This window comes from Emys orbicularis, chromosome 2 (genome assembly GCF_028017835.1).
Source record: "Emys orbicularis isolate rEmyOrb1 chromosome 2, rEmyOrb1.hap1, whole genome shotgun sequence".
Lineage (NCBI taxonomy): Eukaryota > Metazoa > Chordata > Testudines > Emydidae > Emys > Emys orbicularis.
Genome location: NC_088684.1, coordinates 224,448,328 through 224,469,225, shown reverse-complemented (window position 1 = coordinate 224,469,225; position 20,898 = coordinate 224,448,328). Strand labels below are relative to the sequence as shown.

Sequence of the window (20,898 nt, the reverse complement as noted above, 5' to 3'; positions counted from 1 at the left end):
ATGTGACCTAGTATTTGTAGGCAGTCCCGGGCAGTCACCTGGGGACTGTTGCGAATCGTTGTGGCCAGTTGACTTATAGAATTGAAGCGGGCTGGTGGGAGAGATGCCAACCCCATCCGGGAGTCTAGGTATGCCCCTATGAACTCCAGATGTTGGGTGGGGTATAATGTGGATTTGTTTTTGTTTACTTGCAGGCCTAAAGATAGGAAACAATCGATGGTAAGTCGTATGGATCGGAGAGCTTCGTCGAACGTTGAAGCTTTGAGGAGGCAATCGTCTAGGTAAGGAAATATTACGACCCCTTGTTTTCTGAGGTAGGCTGTAACTACGGCTAGGATCTTGGAAAAAACACGGGGGGCCGTGGACAGTCCGAAAGGGAGAACCCATGTATTGGAAATGTGTGGAGCCGAGAGTAAAGCGTAGGAATCGTCTGTGGGACGGGTGTATAGTCACATGAAAATAGGCGTCCTGTAGGTCGAGGGCTGAAAACCAGTCGCCCTGCTCCAGCGCTGGGATTATAGTGGTGAGAGTGACCATCTTGAACTTTTGCTTTTTGACAAATTTGTTGAGCCGCCTGAGGTTGAGGATTGGTCGCCATCCCCCATTTTTCTTCTCTGTTAAGAAATAATGGGAATAAAACCCCTTTCCTCTGTGTCATTCTGGCACAGTTTCTACTGCTCCCAGTTGAAGGAGATGCTGCACTTCTTGGAAGAGTAGTTGCTCATGAGATGGGTCCCTGAAGAGGGACGGGGAGGGTGGGAGAGGAAGGGGATGGCGTATCCAATTGTAACTACCTCTATGACCCATTTGTCGGATGTAATTTTCTGCCATTGATGAGAGAATGGTCGTAGGCAGTGTCCAAAGATAGGTGTGCCGGCTGAAGTGGGAACGCTGCTTTCTAAACCCTCGACCAATGCTTCAAATCTGCCTATTAGTTGGAGGGGGTTGCAGCGCCGCTGTAGAGTTAGGACGACGACGTTGGAATCTTGGTCTTTGGCGTTGTTGTGGCTGCTGTTGTTCCTGTGGTCTATAGGAATGTTGTGTAAATGCGGGGTAGCGTGGGCGATGATAAGGTTGATATCTATATTGTCGTCTTCTGGTCGCAGGTGGCTGGAGGCCTAGGGACCGGAGGGTTGCTCTTGCGTCCTTCATCGAATGAAGCATGTCGTTTGTGGTGGAGGCAAAAAGTTTCTCCCCGTCGAAGGGAAGATCTTCAATGGTGCTCTGGACCTCTCGAGAGAAGGAGGAAGAGAGCCATGAACCCCGTCGCATGACCACTGCTGTGGCGGTCGACCTTGCTGCAGTGTTAGCTACATCGAGGGCCGCTTGGAGAGCGGTGCGTGATATGGTTTGTCCCTCGGAAACCAGAGCTGTGAATTGTTGTTTCTTCTGCTCTGGGATGTGATCAATAAAAACCATGAACTTACTATAGTTTTTGTGGTCATATTTTGCAAGGACTGCAGTATAATTAGCTATGCGAAAATGTAGCGTCGAGGATGCATATACTTTACGGCCGAAGAGGTCCAGGCGTTTACTGTCCTTGTTGGCTGGGGTGGAGCGGGCGTACTGTTGTTTGGCCCTCTGGTTTGCTGCATCCACTACCAATGAGTTTGGCGCCGGATGGGTAAAAAGGAATTCAGAGCCCTTTGAAGGAATGAAGTACTTCCTGTCCGCTTGTTTACAGGTAGGTAGGCTAGTGGCTGGATTCTGCCAGATGGATTTAGCGGGTTCTAAAAGGGCTATGTTGATTGGTAATGCCACTCTAGAGGAAGAAGAGGGCTGCAAAATGTCTGTTAGTTCATGTTGTTGTTCAGTGACTTCCTCCAAGTTAATTTTTAAGTCACCGGCAGCTCTTTTAAAGAGGTCTTGGAATTTTGCATAGTCATCCAACGGTGTTGGAGGAAGGGGAAGTAAGGCTTCCTCAGGCGTTACGTCGGGCTCTGCTGGAATAGGAGCAGGACTCAGTTGCTCCTGGGAGTGTGACGGTGCTGCCTGGTATCTTATATCACTGGCAGGTCCGTCACGTGGCGGTGCTAAACCGGCGTTGCGCCTGGTCGAAGTGCCGTAGCGCATGTGTTCTCGGGGGTACGATGCCCATGGTGCCCAACATTGCCATGGTGGTGGGTAGGGCATAGGTGGTGCCATCCAAGGGTTCACTCCCCATGGGGCAGGATCCTGATAACAGGCTGAGGTGATTTGTTTGTAACCCCTGTTGATTGGGGTGTGGGAGTCTTGATCAGGAGAAAAAACTGCCTGTGGATCAGTTTCCTCCTCACTGGAGGAAGGTTGTTCTGATCCTGAGTCATGCATTGGAGAAAAACAGGCAGTCATCAGGGGAGACTGCAGAATAGGTGACACCGATAGATCTGCTGTTTGAGTAAATTGAAAAGGTGAGGCTCCTGCGTGAGGTGAAAACTGTGGAGGAGGAAGTTGCCGTGAGGAAACATTCCTCTGAGCAGGGGTTTTGCCTTTGATCTCCCTGTCAGCCTGTGCCGCGGTGGCAACATCAGCCCGCAGAGGGTCAGCCAGGGCGGGAAATGTCGGCACCGCGTCCGTCTCGGTGCCGAACGGTGCCATAAACGAGGCAGGCAACTGAAAGCCTGAAGCCTCGGCACCGGAGCCTCGCGCCGCCGCCGCAACCTGAGGCGGCTTTCGTGCGGTGCCTGAGGAGCCCGGCTCTTCAAAAGTGCTGAGGCGAGGAAACACAGGCAGGGAAACTGTTGACCTGCCTGAGGCACTTTTGTGCCTCACCAACTTCCTTGTTGGAGAGGGCTGCCCCTTCTTTGAAGCTTTCTTCAGGTTTTTTGAAGCAGGGGGGCTGTGTCGGGCAGTAGAGCCGGAGTCGGCGCCTGGGTCTGAAACTGACCCGATAGACTTCTGCAGGAGGAGCAGTTTCGGTTTGAGCTCCCTGTCCTTTCGTGCCCTGGAACTGAGTTTGGTACAGTGGGCACATTTTTGGGGAATGTGTGTTTCCCCCAGGCATTTTATACAAAGAGAATGGCCATCAGAGAGCGGGATAGCGTCCTTACATGTAGAGCAGCGCTTAAAGCCGGTGGAGCCAGGCATGGTAGAAGCGGATGCGGCTGAGAGAAATTTTTTTTTTTTTTTTTTTAAGACAGATAAAGAACTAATAAGCTAGACTAACAAGAACTGACAACAAACTAACTACTAGAACAGGTAATTGTAAGAAAATGAGGGATTTCCTAACGAGTCTGCTGAGCTCCGTCTCAGGCCGGGGACGGTAGAGAAGGAACTGAGGAGATTGGCCACGCATGCGTACTATTATCCTAGACTCACAGCGGGGGGCAGCCTCTGCGCATGCGTGGCCAGTACGAGTACTGCTACGAAAAATCTCCGAGCGAAGGCGCAGGGACGCACCAACACCTGGAGCGGAGCACCCACAGGGACATCTCTCGAAGAAGAAATTAGTGTTATGGCCCTCCCTGGGCACTTGACGCAAAAGGAATGAACCACCAGAGTCATTTCAGGGGTTTCAGTTGGTACATTTTATTGCCCATGGACTGAACGCTGAAGCTGGCCACTCAGGGTAGGATCTGTGGTGGCAGAGCCTGGCTTCCAATGGTGTCCAAATGCCAAGAGATGCCCCACAAATGCTGAAATTTTCCCCAAACAATGTGGTTGTCTGCTGCAGAGAGAGCTGCTAGCTCTGCTGCTCAAGTCATGAGTACAAAACAATGGCCCTTTGAACTCCCTACTGTTGCAACCCACGATAGAAAAAAAATTGCTGCTTCTATAGGTCTCCCCAGCTTTACGCCCTATTTCAGTAAAGTCCTTCTCCCAACCAGACTGCTGTTGCTATGCTAGGGCAGAGAGAGAAACAGAAACATTTGGAGAAAATTAAAGAGTTTTTTTTTAAAGGGGAAATCACAGCTGAGCTCAGGAGAGCTTCATGATGAACCTCCATAGCTTCCTGGGATATGCAACATTGTTTAAAGAACTCAAGACATCAGCAAGAGGAGTCTGCTAGCCTATACATACATACATACATACATACATACGTGTGTGTGTGTGTGTGTGTGTGTACACACACACACACACACACACACACACACACACACACACACCTTTTGCTGATGTCTTGAGTTCTTTAAATAACGTTGCACATATATAGATATATCCCATAAAGAGTCTTCTCTCTATTCTCTATCTAAAAATGAGGCAGGTAAACTCATCAAGTATTGAATATGAAATAGTAGGCATCCAAAGAAAACAATAACATAAATAAATTAAGACTATCAGCATACTGGATTTGAGCTCCATAAAATTCTCTGAGCATATGTTGTTTCAAAAGGATCAAACACTGTTAAAAATGCCTCTCCTGACCTATTTCAATGCATGCATGGACAAACTATAAAAGCTTTCAACATGATATTCTGGAATAAAACAGCCACAACAGTAATTTCTTCATTGAAATGTCAGAACACCAGGAAAACTGTAAATTTAATGGAAACTCACCTGAGTTAAAGGTTCCACTGATCCAATGTACGTATCAGGACGGAGGAGGATATGCTCAAGTTGAGTCTTTTTCTGATAAACTCTCTCAACTGACATCTTCTTTGAACTATCATTTTTACTAACGTTTTGTGACTCTTCTTTTTTTGAAGCATTGTTCTGATTATCAAATAGAGTCTAAAAAAAGAGAATGAGGCATGTTACTAACAATCTAGTTTATAAAGTTAACAATTCATCTTTATAACTTTCTAAAGCTATAAACAAATCTTGAGTGAGGTTTAAATTAATTTAGAGATTCATTTCAAATTAAATTATTGAACTCAGAACACTGGTTACAGAAATAATTCAGCATATTACTAGATGGTTTGCATACTAATTCCCACAGGTTTTAAACCTCTTGCAACATACTCTTTGTGTGATATATTAAGGTAAAACAGCATGTTACAAAAGGAATTCAGTAAGTCCTCACTTAAATTTGTTGCTGATTAATTAGAGAACACGCTCGTTTAAAGTTGCACAATGCTCCCTTATAACGTTGTTTGGCAGCGGCCTGCTTTGTCAACTGCTTGCAGGAAGAGCAGCCCGTTGGAGCTAGCTGGTGGGGGCTTGGAACCAGGGTGGACTGGCAGCGCCATCAGCTCCCCGTTTCCCTAAGTTCCCTGTGCGGCAGCCGCCCAACAGGCTATCAATTGCCGGCAACTCAGCTGTCCCTCCCCTGCCATGTGCTGCTCCTGCCCTCTGCCTTGGAGCTGCTCCCCGGAGCCTCCTGCTTGCTGTGCGGAGGGGGCAGGGGAAGAGAGGGACTAATGTCAAGGTGTCCTCCTTCCCCCCACTCCTGCACCCCACTTACCCCATCTCCATAGAGCGGGGGGGAACGACACGACAGGGCTCAGGACGGAGGGAGCATGCTGGCAACAGCTGCTGTCTCAACTTGCTGAGCTACTTAAAAAGGCAGTGTACTCAGAGTGGGGTCAGCGTACTTAAAGGGGCAATGAGCGTCTCTCTCTCTCACACATCGTGTCTCTCTCTGTCTGCCATGCTATCTCCCCTCCCTCCATTCGTGCTGCCTTGTAGAGTGTGAGGTTACATTAACAACAATGGGTTAACCCTTGAGGGCTCAGCCGATTGTTAGTTCATCAATTAACAGTAAGGCATTCCCTGGGAAATATCCCACCCTCTGACTTCACCATCTCAACCAAGCTTCACAATCATCATCGCTGTGTATTAAATTGTTTGTTCAAAACGTATACGCTGTGTGTGTGGTATATAATATATATATATAAAATAGTCTTTTGTCTGGTGAAAAAAATTTCCCTGGAACCTAACCCCCCCATTTACATTAATTCTTATGGGTAAATTGGATTCGCTTAACATCGTTTCGCTTAAAGTTGCATTTTTCAGGAACATAACTACAACGTTAAGTGAGGAGTTACTGTACTTTAAATTAGGCTTCTTTCTGTTTCTGAGATAAGGACACTGTGAATTTCAATTCTGTGTTTAAATGTATTAACTCTGAACTCATTCAACTAACACTACTCTAAACAACGAAAATCATTAGACTGGAAAGGACCTTGAGAGGTCATCTAGTCCAGTCCCCTGCACTCATGGCAGGACTAAGTATTATCGAGACCAGTGGTTCTCAAACTTTTGTACTGGTGACCCCTTTCACACATCAAGCCTCTGAGTGCGACCCCCCCCCTTATAAATTAAAAAAAAAATGTTTTTATATATTTAACACCATTATAAATGCTGGATGCAAAGCAGGGTTTGGGGTGGAGGCTGACAGCTCACGACCCCCCATGTAATAACCTCGCAACCCCCTGAGGGGTCCTGACCCCATTTGAGAACCCCTGATCTAGACCATTCCTGACAGGTGTTTGTCTAACCTGCTCTTAAAAATCTCCAATGATGGAGATTCCACAACCTCCCTAGGCAATTTATTCCAGTGCTTAACCACCCTGACAGTTAGGAAATTTTTCCTAATGTCCAACCTAAACCTCCCTTGCTGCAATTTAAGCCCATTGCTTCTTGTCCTATCCTCAGAAGTTAAGAAGAACAATTTTTCTCCCCCCTCCTTGTAACAATCTTTTATGTACTTGAAAACTGTTATCATGTCCCCTCTCAGTCTTCTCTTTTCCAGACTAAACAAACCCAATTTCTTCAATCTTCCCTCATAGGTCATGTTTTCTAGACCTTTAATCACTGTTGTCGCTCTTCTCTGGACTCTCTCCAATTTGTCCACATACTTCCTGAAATGTGGTGCCCAGAACTGGACACAATACTCCAGTTGAGGCCTAATCAGCGCAGAGTAGAGCAGAAGAATTACTTCTCGTGTCTTGCTTACAACACTCCTGCTAATACATTCCAGAATGATGTTCGCTTTTTTTGCAACAGCGTTACACTGTTGACTCATATTTAGCTTGTGGTCCACTATGACCCCCAGATCCCTTCCCGCAGTACTCCATCCTAGGCAGTCATTTCCCATTTGTATGTGTGTGCAACTGATTGTTCCTTACTAAATGGAGTACTTTGCATTTGTCTTTATTGAATTTCATCTTATTTACTTCAGACCATTACTCCAGTTTGTCCAGATCATTTTGAATTTTAATCCTATCCTCCAAAGCTCTTGCAACTGCTCCCAGCTTGGTATCATCCACAAACTTTATAAATGTACTATGCTATTATATAAATCATTGATGAAGATATTGAACAGAACCGGACTCAGAACTGATCCCTATGGGACCACACTCGTTATGTCCTTCCAGCATGACTGTGAACCACTGATAACTAATCTCTGGGAATGGTTTTCCAACCAGATAAATATATGTATTCCTTTAAATTTTGGTGTGAACTGTTAGGCCCTAATAGATTTTAGGGGGGCTTAAGAACAGGTAAAAGTGCTGTCCTGAACAGGAATGTCTTCTGGAATTTAGGCCTTAAAGCACACCAAACATAATTTACACATCCTGTTTAGCCCACTGAGAAATTAAGACTGGATTCAACCCTGGTTTACATTGGTTTATGATGAAGCTAAGCTGGATGCAGGACCGTCAGCAGTAAAATAGGTGGCAAAGCTACAATGACAGAAAACAGACACAACCTCCCATCCATTGGTGTAAGGAGAGGACAATCAAATCACAGTTGTAACTTGAACAGTTCACATAACTGGGAGGGAGCGGGAGGAGGAGAAGTATGGCCAAGTCTTCCAGTAATGTGCTAATTCAGGGCATCTCACAAAGATCAACCCCTGGTTAAAGCTAAATATTTCCTTCCCACAACATAAACTCCAAAGGAGAGGTTAAATCCTTTTAGAGCAGCAGGCTTTACTGAAGCACCTCTCTGAGTCAGCTAGGGCAAATCTGGTGAATGACCAGATACAGAAATTTTATGGTGTTTATCCCTATTTGTACATAAGTATTCTTTTTATTGGAATCACCCACAAAGATATCTGGGGCCATATTACACATTTGCCTGACTGGCAGAGAAGTTAGTAAGAGACATAATTCTGGCAATATTCTCCTGGTATATGAAACAGTCTTCTCTCACACAGCCAATTCACTGACTTAGAAGCAACTGCTGATATAAATATTAAAAGCATCAATAAACCAACAGGGCCAACAAGCATGTTTTCTGAAAAGGGAAGGGAAGGAAGAAAGAAGGGAGTAGGACTGTGTGGGTGAGTCCAGAAAGGAAGTTTACATAAAAAGAAGCAAATGCATTTCTCTCTAACCAGTTTACCAATACAGACACCTGGGCTCTGATTCTAAATTCAGTGCAGCTGTGGGAGGACAGACCAGCTGAGAGTACACTACCTTTGTGCCCTTCCCCACCCATGATTCTTCAGCCACATGAGCTATAAGATAAAGCAGCCCAACAGCTGCTCTAACTTACACTCAACTATCCTAAACCCAAGGGGTCAAACCCAATGGCTCTCCAGGCATGTCCCCAAGCCAAAGGCAGGGAAAGGGGGTAGCATGCAGGTATTCTGCCATCTCTATGCCATCCAGAGAATCCTCTTATGTCAAAGGAATTCCCAGTTGGCTCGTTCAGCTAGCTTTATGTAGAACCAGTGTAAAGTGATCCCAGTAAAACCCAGAAGCAGGACCCTGAGTGCTAAATCACAGTACCCAGTGAGACTCTGTATTTGACTACATCAATTACTTAATACTTCATGGACATACCCTGTAATAGCCTGTGACAGAGCGCTGGACAAAGGGCTGCAGATTCAGCCCTCTGTCACACCCGCTCCTCGTTAGGGAGAACAAATTAGAGTGGTTGGAGGTAATCTGGCCCTAATTGGGGAGGCAGAGTCAGCTGCTACATAATTAGCCTGGGGCTGCATAAAAGCCTCAGGGGAAGGAACCCAGCCCCAGGAGGAAAGTGAAAAGGCAGGGAATGGAAACAGGGAGGTAGCTCTCCCCTCCCTCCCGCTGTCGGCAAAGGGTTACTTGTACGTGGTGAAATGGTGGTGGGAACAAGCCTGAGAATAAAGTGCACCAGTGGTTACAAAACCCAGTGTGTCAGAGTGACTTTATGAGCCTATCAGAGGCAGAAGCCAAGGGGGTCTTGCCACACTGTTACATAGCCCAACAAAGGAGATGTGATTTCTAAGGGTGGCGTAGGTAGTGTCTATACTGAAGTGTTACAGCGGCACAAGTGTAGCTCTGCTGCTGTAGTCTTTCAAGCATAGATATGCCCTCAGACGCCATGACTAGCACTCCTTTACGTTCCAATGATCTTTGGCTGCAGGACTGGGACCTTGAGACTCTTGGCAATCAGCATAAGGGCTTATCTATATGAGAAAGTTTTACCCATTGTACTGGCATAGTTAAACCTATAAACAGTAGATTCTGCTTAATCATTACCCCAATATTAAAAACTGTCACTTAATAGCAACATTTGCCAGGAACTGATCCCATCCCATTGACTTTAATGTACATGGGATTTAGATATTGGCAACAGGCACACTGCTTACTAACAACTTTTTTGGAAAGCGCAGGTTTGCAGGGCCACAGCCAGAAAAGGAAACACTAGGGCTGACCAGTACCTCCCTGTGCTCTCCAGCCTATATCCTGCCTTGGCACTGGGGGGCATCAGTACTTCCCAGCACCTCTTTCCCTGGCAGCAGCAAACCTCCTCAGGTTGGGGACCCACTGCCGACAAAGAAGATAACAGGCTGGGGTGCTCGTATCTGTGCCTAACAAGGGAGCGTCTGCTGGAGTCCTGGGGCTGCAGACAGGGAGGGGAGGCTGTAGATGACCTCCTGAGGTCCCTTCCAACCCTGATATTCTATGATTCTATGATTCTCTCACTAGAAGGGAAAACCTATAATGGAAGCAGGCCGTAAAAGAGACCGGTGGGTAAGACAGGCATGCGTGCAAAATGCAAACAGTGCAACAAAGAAATGCAAGGCCTGGTTGCCCGAATGAAACAACATCATGAGAAGTGTTCCTTCTCAGGAGGAAGCTATGTTGAAGATGATGAAAGGAACATGTCTGAACATGCAGGATCTTCAGGTTGGTAAACTTTTTTATTTCATACTTCTTTCTTAAGGACTGCCTGTCTTCCTTCTGGACTATTCCTGAATTCTCATATTTGAGCAAAAAATATAGTTGTTATTCTATGGTACTATCATATTAGATGCAGTTGTGATAAAAAATAAATAGCTGAAATAGGCAGATCTTCCTTTTACAATTTCACCTTTAAAGTAGTACTGAGTATCAGTGAACACAATGAGAAATACTAAATGAGCAGTATGGTAATAATAATTAAATAACTGCATTGACTTATTTTGCTTAGGAGAATCCATCCTCAACATACAGGATTCTGAAGACTATCCATCTTCAAGATCACCATCATTTTCTATAGTTTCAGAGTTATCTGCCAATGATAGTGTTTTAGTCACATCATGTATGTCACATAGCCACAGTATATCACCTGTAGCAAAAAGAAAAGAAAAAATCTCCATCATCCAGAAACAACCATAGATAAATTTGTAGTAAGAACCAGCAGATTACAAAAAGAGGTAATTGATGAAAAAATTGCCCGGTTTGTTTATGCAACAAACTCTCCTTTTCATCTGATTGAGAACCCACACTTCATTAACATGGTTCAGTCATTAAGACCAGGAGACAGTCCACCCAACAGAACAGATGTCGCAGGCAAATTGCTGGATAAAGTGTATGAAAGAAAAATTGAGCAGTGTGCAAAAGGTCTAGAGGGTAAAATTTTTAACCTGGGTGGAGCAATGTCCACAATGATCCTGTTGTATGTGCTTGTGTAACAACAGAAGTGAATGTCTTCCTTACAGAAACAATTGATACATCAGGAAATGCACACACAGCAGAATACTTACAAGAAGTAGCAGTAAAAGCTATAACAAACTGTGAAAAAAATTCAAATGTCTAGTACACAGCTTGGTCACAGACAATGCTGCAAATGTATCCAAGATGAGAAGAAATTATTAAGAAAGTGAAGAGAGTCCCAAGCTAACAACATATGGTTGCAGTGCTCATTTGATGCACCTCCTAGCCAAAGACTTCAGTTTTCCAGAAATAAAGGCTAATGTTGTTGAAATTGCAAAATACTTCCATAACAACCACTTTGCAGCAGCTGCTCTGAAAAAAGTGGGAGGAACCAAGCTAACTCTCCCACAAGACGTGCGATGGAACTCAGTAGTGGACTGTTTTGAGCACTATATCAAGAACTGGCCTAATCTGATGACAGTTTGTGAACAAAATCGTGAAAAAACAGATGGCACTGTCACCGTCAAAGTTTTCAACATTGGGCTTAAGAGAAATGTTGAACACGTGCTGAGTACCCTGAAGCCTATTTCTGTAGACTTGAACAAAATGCAGGGAAATAGCTCTTTTATTGCTGACGCTGTTGAAATTTGGAAGGAACTGAGTGAGAGCTTAAAACGAGAAAATATGCAATGACAGAGTTAAGTTACAAGCATTAAAAAAATGAATGGGACAAGCACTATCTCCAGCTCATTTTCATACAAATATTCTCAATACTCGGTACCAGGGTCAAACCTTAACTGCTGAAGAAGAGGAGTTGACTATGACATGGACATCCAGCAACCATCCCTCCATAATGCCAACTATAATAAACTTCAGAGCTAAAGGTGAACCATTCAAGAAATATATGTTTGCTGATGATGTTTTAAAGAAAGTCACACCAGTGAACTGGTAGAAGTCACTTAAACACTTGGATTCAGAGACTGTTGAAGTGATAATCTCACTTTTAACAGCAGTAGCTTCTTCTGCCGGTGTAGAAAGAATATTTTCTTCCTTTGGACTAATTCATTCCAAACTGAGAAATCGTTTGGGACCTGAAGAAGCAGGAAAGCTTGTTTTTTTTTTTCCAGACTATGAACAAACAGGAAAATGAAGGAGAAGACGACTGAGTTACCTGCAGAAGCCAATATTTTAAGTTTCTCATGTTGACCTGGCTGACATAGTCAATTTAATTTTTTTTTTAATATTTCATTTAACTAATTTAGTTAGAAACAATTTTAACAAAAACAAACCTGATTTTAAAAAACTTGAATGTTTAACTAAATTCATATGCTTGTTTTGTTAAAATATTATGTTTGCTGTTTAAGAAAAAAATCCAGAATACGTAACGTTGTTGTTTTAGTTAAATAAAACAATTTAAATGTCTGTCTGGTGATGTTCTCCTCCTAATACAGCATGGCAAGAAAATCCTCCAAATATTAATGATTAACCTGTTTAATTGGAGATAGTTCACCTCCCAATGACATGTTCATAAATATCTGCTTCCATTATCTTTCAATGAAATAACCAATCATTCATTTTCTGATATAGCTGTAAAACTAATCTGAAAAGTTTTCAAAATAAATTACTTAAAAAATGTAAAGTGTGTACCTTCTAAAAATGAAACCTACATCTGTCTCTTAGTTCTGAAGAATATGTATTAAGGTTATAAAAAACAACAAGAATGCACTTTTATGTAGAAATCCATGATTAAATCGAGTCTTCCTGACTAGTGATTTAAATCATGATTTAAATTAATTTGATTTAAATCAAATCCACCCTGGCAAAGTGTGAAGAAATTCCATTTCCAAAGGCCTGTGACTGAGACAGGCTAATGTCAAAATTTTCCTTGGATAGTCTATAAACCCACCCAAGCCATTGCTTCTAGAAAAGTAATTGCTATGTAATTCTAGAAAATCTGCATTTCCCTAGATGCCTCTTTCTATTGTACTACTTGAAGTGAAATGATGTTGCAATACTGTTTTTTCTGAACATTCTGAGAACATTATAGTACAGAGATTTGAGCTTTTATTGGACTTTTTCATATATCCTCTTGGAGGAATGCAAGGCTATGGTTCAGTTGTTTAATGTGGTAGTTAAACCATGGACTATGCTTCACCCAGTAGAAGAGTATGTTTTGTTTGTTGACTTCTTTCACTGATGCTCTCTGATTTCTATTGCTGGCATGGTCCTGGGAAGCAGTGGAAGAGGTTGGAAGACACATAGAAGTGACATTATCCAAGTCTGCAGTAATGTTGTAGCCAGGTCGGTCCCAGGGTATGAGAGAGACAAGGTGGGTGAGGTAGTATTTTTAAACGGACCAACTTCTGTTGGTGGAGACAAAAAAAGTTTTCAAGCTGCACACCCACCTTGTCTCTCTCATTACCCAAGTATGTGAGAGTTCATTCATGGAGAGGCATTAGGACACTTTATTGCTTTTTCAAATGCAAAGAGGTCAATCACCAATTCATCAAACTGACTCACCAAGAATGAAGATACCTGTGTGTGCAGATTCCATTCTGCTTATTGCAATATGCCATGTAAACCTCAGTGTTCATCCTTCCCTTGATGGGCACTGCAGAGAGATAAGAAACTTTGCTCTGCCCAGAACAGGAAAAGCTGACTTTCTCTCTGGAGTGGGCTGATCATGTTCTTCCTCATGAAAACACCATCAGAGATATTGACTGTCATGACCAGAACAAGCCTTACCCATAGAAATAAGAGTGCTCCCAGATCTCAATAAATACCTACATTCCACCAGCAGATACGGTTTTCTTTCTGGTACCCATTCCCTGGAATTCATTGGGAACTGAATGAGCCCTCTCCATTACCTTCAGTTAGCATCTGAAATAAGGATTGTTCACAAATGAGAGGATCCCTTCAAAAATTTGCTTCTCTGCATTCACCACCTAAGAAAGCGAAGAATAGACAAAAGGACCTCTGCAAACTGATGTGATAGGGTGAGATGTGAAGGAGATAATTACTGGGAGGGAATAATTACTAGAAAGGAGTTACTGGGTGGGCTTCATATGAATTCTGACTCATTATTATTATCAATCATGTTTATTATGGTAGTGCTTAAGGGACAACCAAGAATGGGGCCCCATTGTGCTAGGCACAATATGAACAGAGACAGTCCCTATCCTGAAAAGCTTACACTCTATATAGACAAGGCAGACATAGGGTGGGCAAGGGTATTAACACACAAGCAGAGTGAATATTGTGATGGAATTCAGAGTAGCAGCCGTGTTAGTCTGTATCCGCAAAAAGAACAGGAGTACTTGTGGCACCTTAGAGACTAACAAATTTATTAGAGCATAAGCTTTCGTGGGCTAAATTTGTTAGTCTCTAAGGTGCCACAAGTACTCCTGTTCTTATTGTGATGGAAGTAAATGTCCTGTTAGTTCTACAATTTTTTTTCAAGGGGAGTGAGTGTTACTTAGGAGGCGATAAGCTAAATGGAAAGAAAAAGGTTAGGGAAGGGTGACATAGGGGTAAGGGAAGAGGGAAAGAAAGGAATGGCAGGTGTGGAGTGAACCTGAGGTGAAGAGATTGGGACAGGGGACTGGGGGGGGACAGGTTGGTGCAAACAGCTAATCAGCAGAGGGCAGAGAAAATCCAGTCAAAAACTGTAGAAGTTCTCTGAAATGTCTAAAGTTTCCTGCTTTGGCTGCTTCTGCAGCTGCTACTCCCAGTTGGAGTCTGTGGCTGGCTCCTATCTGCTGTTTTCCCCAAAAGGTCCCACGAGGGAAGTGAGCCAGGCACCATCTCAGTCCCATTAGTGGGGGAAGTAGGGTGTCCTCCCTGCAGTTCTGGGTCCAGTGGGATGCTGAGGGAAGAGGAGACACTGAGATCAGCATTCCCCCAACAGGCTTCACTAAGAACTATACTTTCATTTCTGTGACACCACTTGTTCCCACTGTCTTCATCTTTTGTTAACATTCTCATCAGATAAGATCTTATACCTAATAGGAGTCATCCTCAGCCTATGTCCATGACTTACTTCGCAGGTGCCCTGTTTGTGTTTATCAGGAATACACCACACTGTATTTTTCAGCTTTCTGCAAAGCCCTGATCAGCAAAACACTAATTTCCTTTTTCCTTGAAGTCCACATTAATACTACCATGATCCTGGAAAAGACCCTGGGAGCATTTGTCAGATCAAGTGGCAATGATATCCTGGCATTTCCCTGGGCTGTTTGAGATTAGATGTGGGATAAGACTGTGCTTGTGATTCTTGCACAGCTCCATAAAGTACCACTCCAGGCGATGTCCGGTGACCCCATTTTGACCAAAGATGCAGGTAGCCATTTGCCCCAAAGCTGGGGTCTAACTCCAGACAACACTGGGGGGGAGTTATGTAGATTGCACTGAGGCACCTGAAGACCACTACTGACCTCACCGCACCACCCTGATATATTCAAGCTACTACTCAGGGAATGTACACACTACAGCTTAGGTCAATATAAGTTATGTCTCTCAGGGGTGTGTATAAGCCACCCCAATAGAGCGACGTGAGTTATAACGACCTAAGCGCTGGTATGGACAGCGCTATGTCACGGGAAGAGCTCCTGCCAACATAGCTACCACCACTTGCAGGGGCTGGAGTAATTAAGTGGACAAGATAGCTCTCTCCTGTCGGCTTAGAGCATCTATACTAGCAGTACCACAACATTGCAGCTGCATCAGTACACCTGTGCTACTGTAAACTCTGTAGTGTAGCCATAGTGGTATTCTCTCTTGTACTTGCAGGACTTCAACTTGCCCTGTGATCTGTATTTCTTTCTACAGTGTCTGGAAAGAGCCAGGATTGTAAATCTACTTTTCCAGTGACTCCATGAATAACCTCAGCCTTCAATAAAGTTTCAGCATTAAGAGAGCTGGGAGCTGATCTGCCTGAGCATCTGATCTCAAGACAAAGGACTGCATGAAACAGATGTGTCCCATTATCTTTTTCAGGGAGGAGTATTTCAGCTCTAAGATTTGTTTAGGTTGACAGAGAATACTTTCAATAGTAACCACCCACGTTAGCACTGCCTGTGAAGCCCTTTGGCAGAGGCCTGCACATGAAATCTTTTAACATGGGAAAACTGGTGCGCAGGCGGTGACCACACGAGACATGACAAGAGGAAAACCCTACCCAGTGGCAAGGAGATCCACAACAACCAGGAGCCTCCCTTCTGCTGCAGCCCTCATCCACCTTCACAGCCGCAGAGTGGTCCTCTGTGTGTGCCTGATCAACCACTGGGGTCTTGTGAAGTTTAGCCTCAGAGCCTAGCCTCAGACCTCCTCACCAAGGGGGACCCTACCAGGAGTATGAAAGCTCCAGACAATGTAGTTCTGAGGGTCTTTAGATCACGCAAGCCTCTCCTCCATGCCAACAACTATTTCTCCTGCAAGGTTACACTTGTCACTTCTGTAGGAAAATCTGCAGGACACAAATTGGGGTCCTCAGCTACTTAAAAACCCACCAATGAACCCCCTTGGCAGACATCATCCTCGCATTGAGGGATAGCCAAAGAAGAAGAGCTTGTGAAAGCATGTGGAGCACATCAAAGTTTTTATTTTTGTTGATGTTATTTTGATGTCACCAGACAGCTTTTACACCCAGAGAAGGAAGCTAAAGTGAAAACTCCTATACAGTGAGGAGAAAAAATATCCTCCATTAGAAACACCAAAGGTAGGAGTGTTTACTGTTGGTAGTGACACCAGGTTGAATCTGAACCAGTGCACAATGGGGCCTTATAAAATAGATGGCGAGGGGCTAGAAATAATTAAATAACGGGCCAAAAAGATCAATCGATCTCTCTCTCTCTCTGCCTCTTGTTGTTCGACATCTGGACTGCCCTCCCTCATGTTATTCCATGGTGAGCTGTAGCAGGGAGAGTGAGGTGGTGGCGGCGAGGCATGGCAACTGGCAGAAGCAGCTGGAAACAATCTGGATATTACAGCATAGCTACCTACCATGGCAACCAGAGTAACAGCCCAATACCTCCCTAGTCTTTTAGGTATGGCAGGAAATCCCTATTCATCTACTATATCTTCCCAGGGAACATGGGAAGGATAAATAGCTATAGTTAGACCAGCCACAGAGGTGCTAAGCATACTTTCTCAGTACTCTATCTGAATAAGTCTCTCTTCTGTTTCATTTTTAATATTATATATAAGGCCCTACTTAACTTGTGATATTGCATATTCCGCAATATTAGGATTCCACTGCAATTTTGACAGCAGGAGCCCCGCCATGCTGGGGGCTGACAGTGGGAGCCCTGGCTGCACCGGGGCTGAGAACAAAAACCCCCACTGTCAGCCCCAGGCATCCATTCTCAGCTCCGGGCAGCTGACAGTGGGAACCCCTCCTCCCCCTTCAAACTCGGGCACACTCTCTCAGCCCCAGGCGGCCAACAGCAGAAAAACGCAGAAAAGTAATAATGGACTTTATTACCGCAAATAACCCTTTTCTGCAATTTTCCTGGCTTGTCCGCAACTCAGCCACAATTTTTTGACAATCATCCCGCAATTCAAGTAGGGCCTTAATTATATATTATTTGATCCCCTAACTGTAATTCAGACAGCTGGACTTGCTTGCCTGCAGAGGAAGAATTTCCTTTTTTAGCAAGTGCATGCACCCAGACAAATCAGCAGAGATCTTTGGCTTAATCTTTTCTGCATTAATCCACCATAATGCACTCCATAAAGATGAGCAGGGGAACCAGTGCTGATTATCCCCTTTGGGTGCTTGTCCCAATGATTCTGCTTCAGAGAAAGGAGCAAAACTGGACTCAGACATTGCTCAAAAAATATTTCAAGTGTTTAGCAATCACTCTGTCCTCAGAGAGGCTGGGCTTATTGTCTTTCCTCCTCAAAAGGGACCCATTATGGGTCTCTCATGGAAAGTACTGGCGTTCAAAAATGGAATCCCCCCCGTCTTTTCTCCTCGTTTTACAGTATGAGATACTTCTTGGTCTGCATTTTCTTGGAAGACCACAGCCTGGGCTAACAGTAAGGAGTCCCTGGTGGGCCTACTATAGAGGATGGACTGGGGAGAGGTGGCAGGGTGGACCGAGCTAGGAATCTTATTGCATTCTTTGGTGTTGGCAGCATCTTTGTTGTGTTCAGTGCCTTCCATGATATCCTGAGGGGAAGACGCAGTAGACCTCCACTGTCAGTGGCTGCTGAGGCACACTGTGGGCACTTAGATGTGATTTTTCCATCTGGCTAGCTGCCCCTCTGATGTTATTCTGTTCATGTACATGGGAGAAGGGGAGCTGCTTGCCCCTGAAGTCAACCATTCCAAACCTGCCTGCCTCTTTGAGTGGTGTGTGGGGACGGAAGGGGCAACCTTGTGTTGATTGGGCTAAGGCTTTCTTGGCCTAGCTCTTTCCTGAAGGTGCTGCAAACACATCAGAAGAAAAGTAGAGCAGCAGGAAAGTCTCCCCAAAAGGCAAATGTAGCCTGAGGAGGCCCCAGGGAGAATTAGTCACATTACTGAGCCAAATTGTTCACCAGAAATTTGAAATAAAAAGTTTGGAATTTTCCTCAGAAAAGCTCTGTATAGAAATCTGATTGGGCACACCTGCCACTGCACAGGCAGATAGAACTGGAGAGAATTTCAGGAAATTGTCCATTTTACTGCTGCCAGTGACTGACAGGTCTGGTTCTTCTCCAAGTTGCAAGCAGGCTGAAGTACTCATTGTAACAGAGCTGTGGCCCTTAATACAATGAAGAATATCTTTACCATCTGTTCCCCCAACCTAATCAAAGGCACCAGTTCTCATCAGAACCAACTAGAATTAGTTTGGGCGTTTCCAGCCCAAACTAGTCTGAAGCTAGGGAAGTTTGGGGGGGGGGGGGGAACTATCAAGCACTGAGCAGCTCATTTTTTTAATCCCCATTTCTCCCTTCTGCTGTGAAGTATTTGCCTCACATTCAGAGGGGGGAAACCTATCTTATTCCCATAAAGTTTCTATGATACTGGTTTAGATTTAGCAAAGTTTAGTAAAGGGGGCTAGGCATCAAAGTCAGACTTAAAATACTAGTCTAGCCTCCCCTTCCCTGGGAGACCCACTGTAAATTACTGAATTTTATGAAGTAGCAAGTAAAACAAACACGGCAAGAATAAGGCATCACTCCATCTTTGAGAATTGAAAAGAGGCCACCCTTTTGTGCGAATTAGCATGGTTCTACCAGAACTAGTTTCAAACTGAAGAGTGTCATGTATAACACAAGCGATTACATGTTTAAAGGCGCTTTATAAAGAAGTTATTGAAGCAACAGCTCCACTTTGATTTGGCACAGGTTTCAACAGACAATCATTACACTTTCCAGGTTCTACTCCTTTAAGTAAGATAATGTGAAGCACATAGCTAATGTCTCTTCTGGACAGGATCATCACAATGCATATTTTAAGGTCAGTTGTGGGTACTTATGAAATTACGTTGATAATTCACAAATGGTAAATTTAAAACAATCAGTAGTTAAACTGTATCCAAAACAGAAAGTTTATTGTAACCACTAGAAACACAGGTCACCCAATATTAAGGTGCCATTCAGGTCACAGATCATTAGGTAAAGATACAATGAGGATTCCATTAGAATTTATTTTTTCCTCCCATATAATTAAATCTCTTTGAAAACTAGCACTCATGTTAGTTTGAAGGACTTAAGCTGTACTCAAGAAAAGTTATTAACAGTTGTATCTAATTCTAAAAGTAATTACAAGAATGTATGTGCAATATATATATGTCAGGCTTTAGAACCCTGTGTGCATGTGCACTAGTTCAAAGACTAACACTGGAATCTAGAGGGAGAGACAAAAGTTCTGCCGTGAGTCACCTTAGTAATAAGCCAGCCAGAGAGCAAGCTTAAGGGAGAGTCTGGGCTTGTCTACACTACAGGTTGTCGGTATAACTTATCTCGCTCATGGGGTGTGAATAAGTCACCCCGCTGAGTGACACAAGTCACACCGACCTAAGCACCATTGTGGATAGTGCTGTCTGCAGGAGAGCTTCCGACATGCCGGTGACTTAGCTACTGCCTTTCACAGAGATGGTTTTATTATGCCAACAGAAGAGCTCTCTCCCATCGGCATAGAGCATCTTCACCAGATGTGCTTCAGTTCTCCTGAGGGCTAGTCTATACTGTAAGGGAGTGATGCTGCTTCCAAGGCTTTATTACTGATGTTTCTAAAGACACAGAATAAAGGAAAATATCGGGGGAAGGGATGTAATTGTGGACAAGAATATTGTGTGTGGCATGCAGGGGAATGGCATACCTGCTTACAAAACCTAACGTTTTGTTTAAGTGGTAAAGGGTTTTTTTTTGGACACTGAAAGCAGCACTCCAGTCCTGGTTTTGCATTGATGTGTATTATTTAATAATTCTGTTTGTTCATTCATTGTGGAGTGAAAGCCAACCATTTGATTTTGAAGCATGAAAGTGTGGGGTTATGCAGGATCAGAAGCAGTGACATCACTGGGATCTTTCTTCTGTTTTGACTGGGCATTTTTTCTACATAACTAGTTGACCACCTAACCCCTCTACGATAGGTCTGCTGCTGCAGATTAATTCCCTTACCCTCACTTCTTCCCATCTCACTAGCTGTTGCCCATCATTTCATTATTTCCCCTTCTCCCGTGCTTTGGGAATTCATCTCCACTTTCTTCTTTTGTCAAATCCCCCATTATATAATGAATGAACAAACAAAACAACCCATAAAAAAAAAATAGTATTTGCCACACATCACTCTGTTGCAGCCCCTAATCTTTTTCTTGTTATTTAGACTATAATATCTTCAGAGCAGGAAATTAAAATCTACAGTCTTCAATTGTTATTCCTTGTCCACACTATGGAAATTTTTGAACAATTTTGTAGTGTTGATATTACCCATTCACCTGAACTGGTACCAGCACCAGAGTGCTGTTTGCACATGCATCATCTAGCCATACTTTTGAGCAAGACTAATCACAGTATTGAAAACAGCATCATCCAATCGTAGGTTATCTTCACTAGCACTCGGAGTGCCAACACTGGTTTATGTAAACTGGTATTAACAGTAAGAAAATTTAGAACTAAGAGCATTCATAACTTTGCAGTAGGTACTTAGCATCTTGCAGGACTAGGCCCATTATTTTGTCTGGTAATC

The 20,898-nt window shown here is 43.8% G+C and overlaps 1 protein-coding gene across 1 annotated transcript in view; it reads right to left on the bottom strand.

Annotated features, from left to right (window-relative positions):
* Window positions 1-20,898, bottom strand: part of TOP2B (DNA topoisomerase II beta) — a 131,639-nt gene that overhangs the window by 86,998 nt on the left and 23,743 nt on the right. The window contains exon 2 of the mRNA XM_065399709.1: window positions 4,477-4,650. Coding sequence (XP_065255781.1) covers window positions 4,477-4,572 — 96 coding nt within the window. The 5' untranslated portion in view covers window positions 4,573-4,650. The remainder of the gene's footprint in view (window positions 1-4,476; window positions 4,651-20,898) is intronic.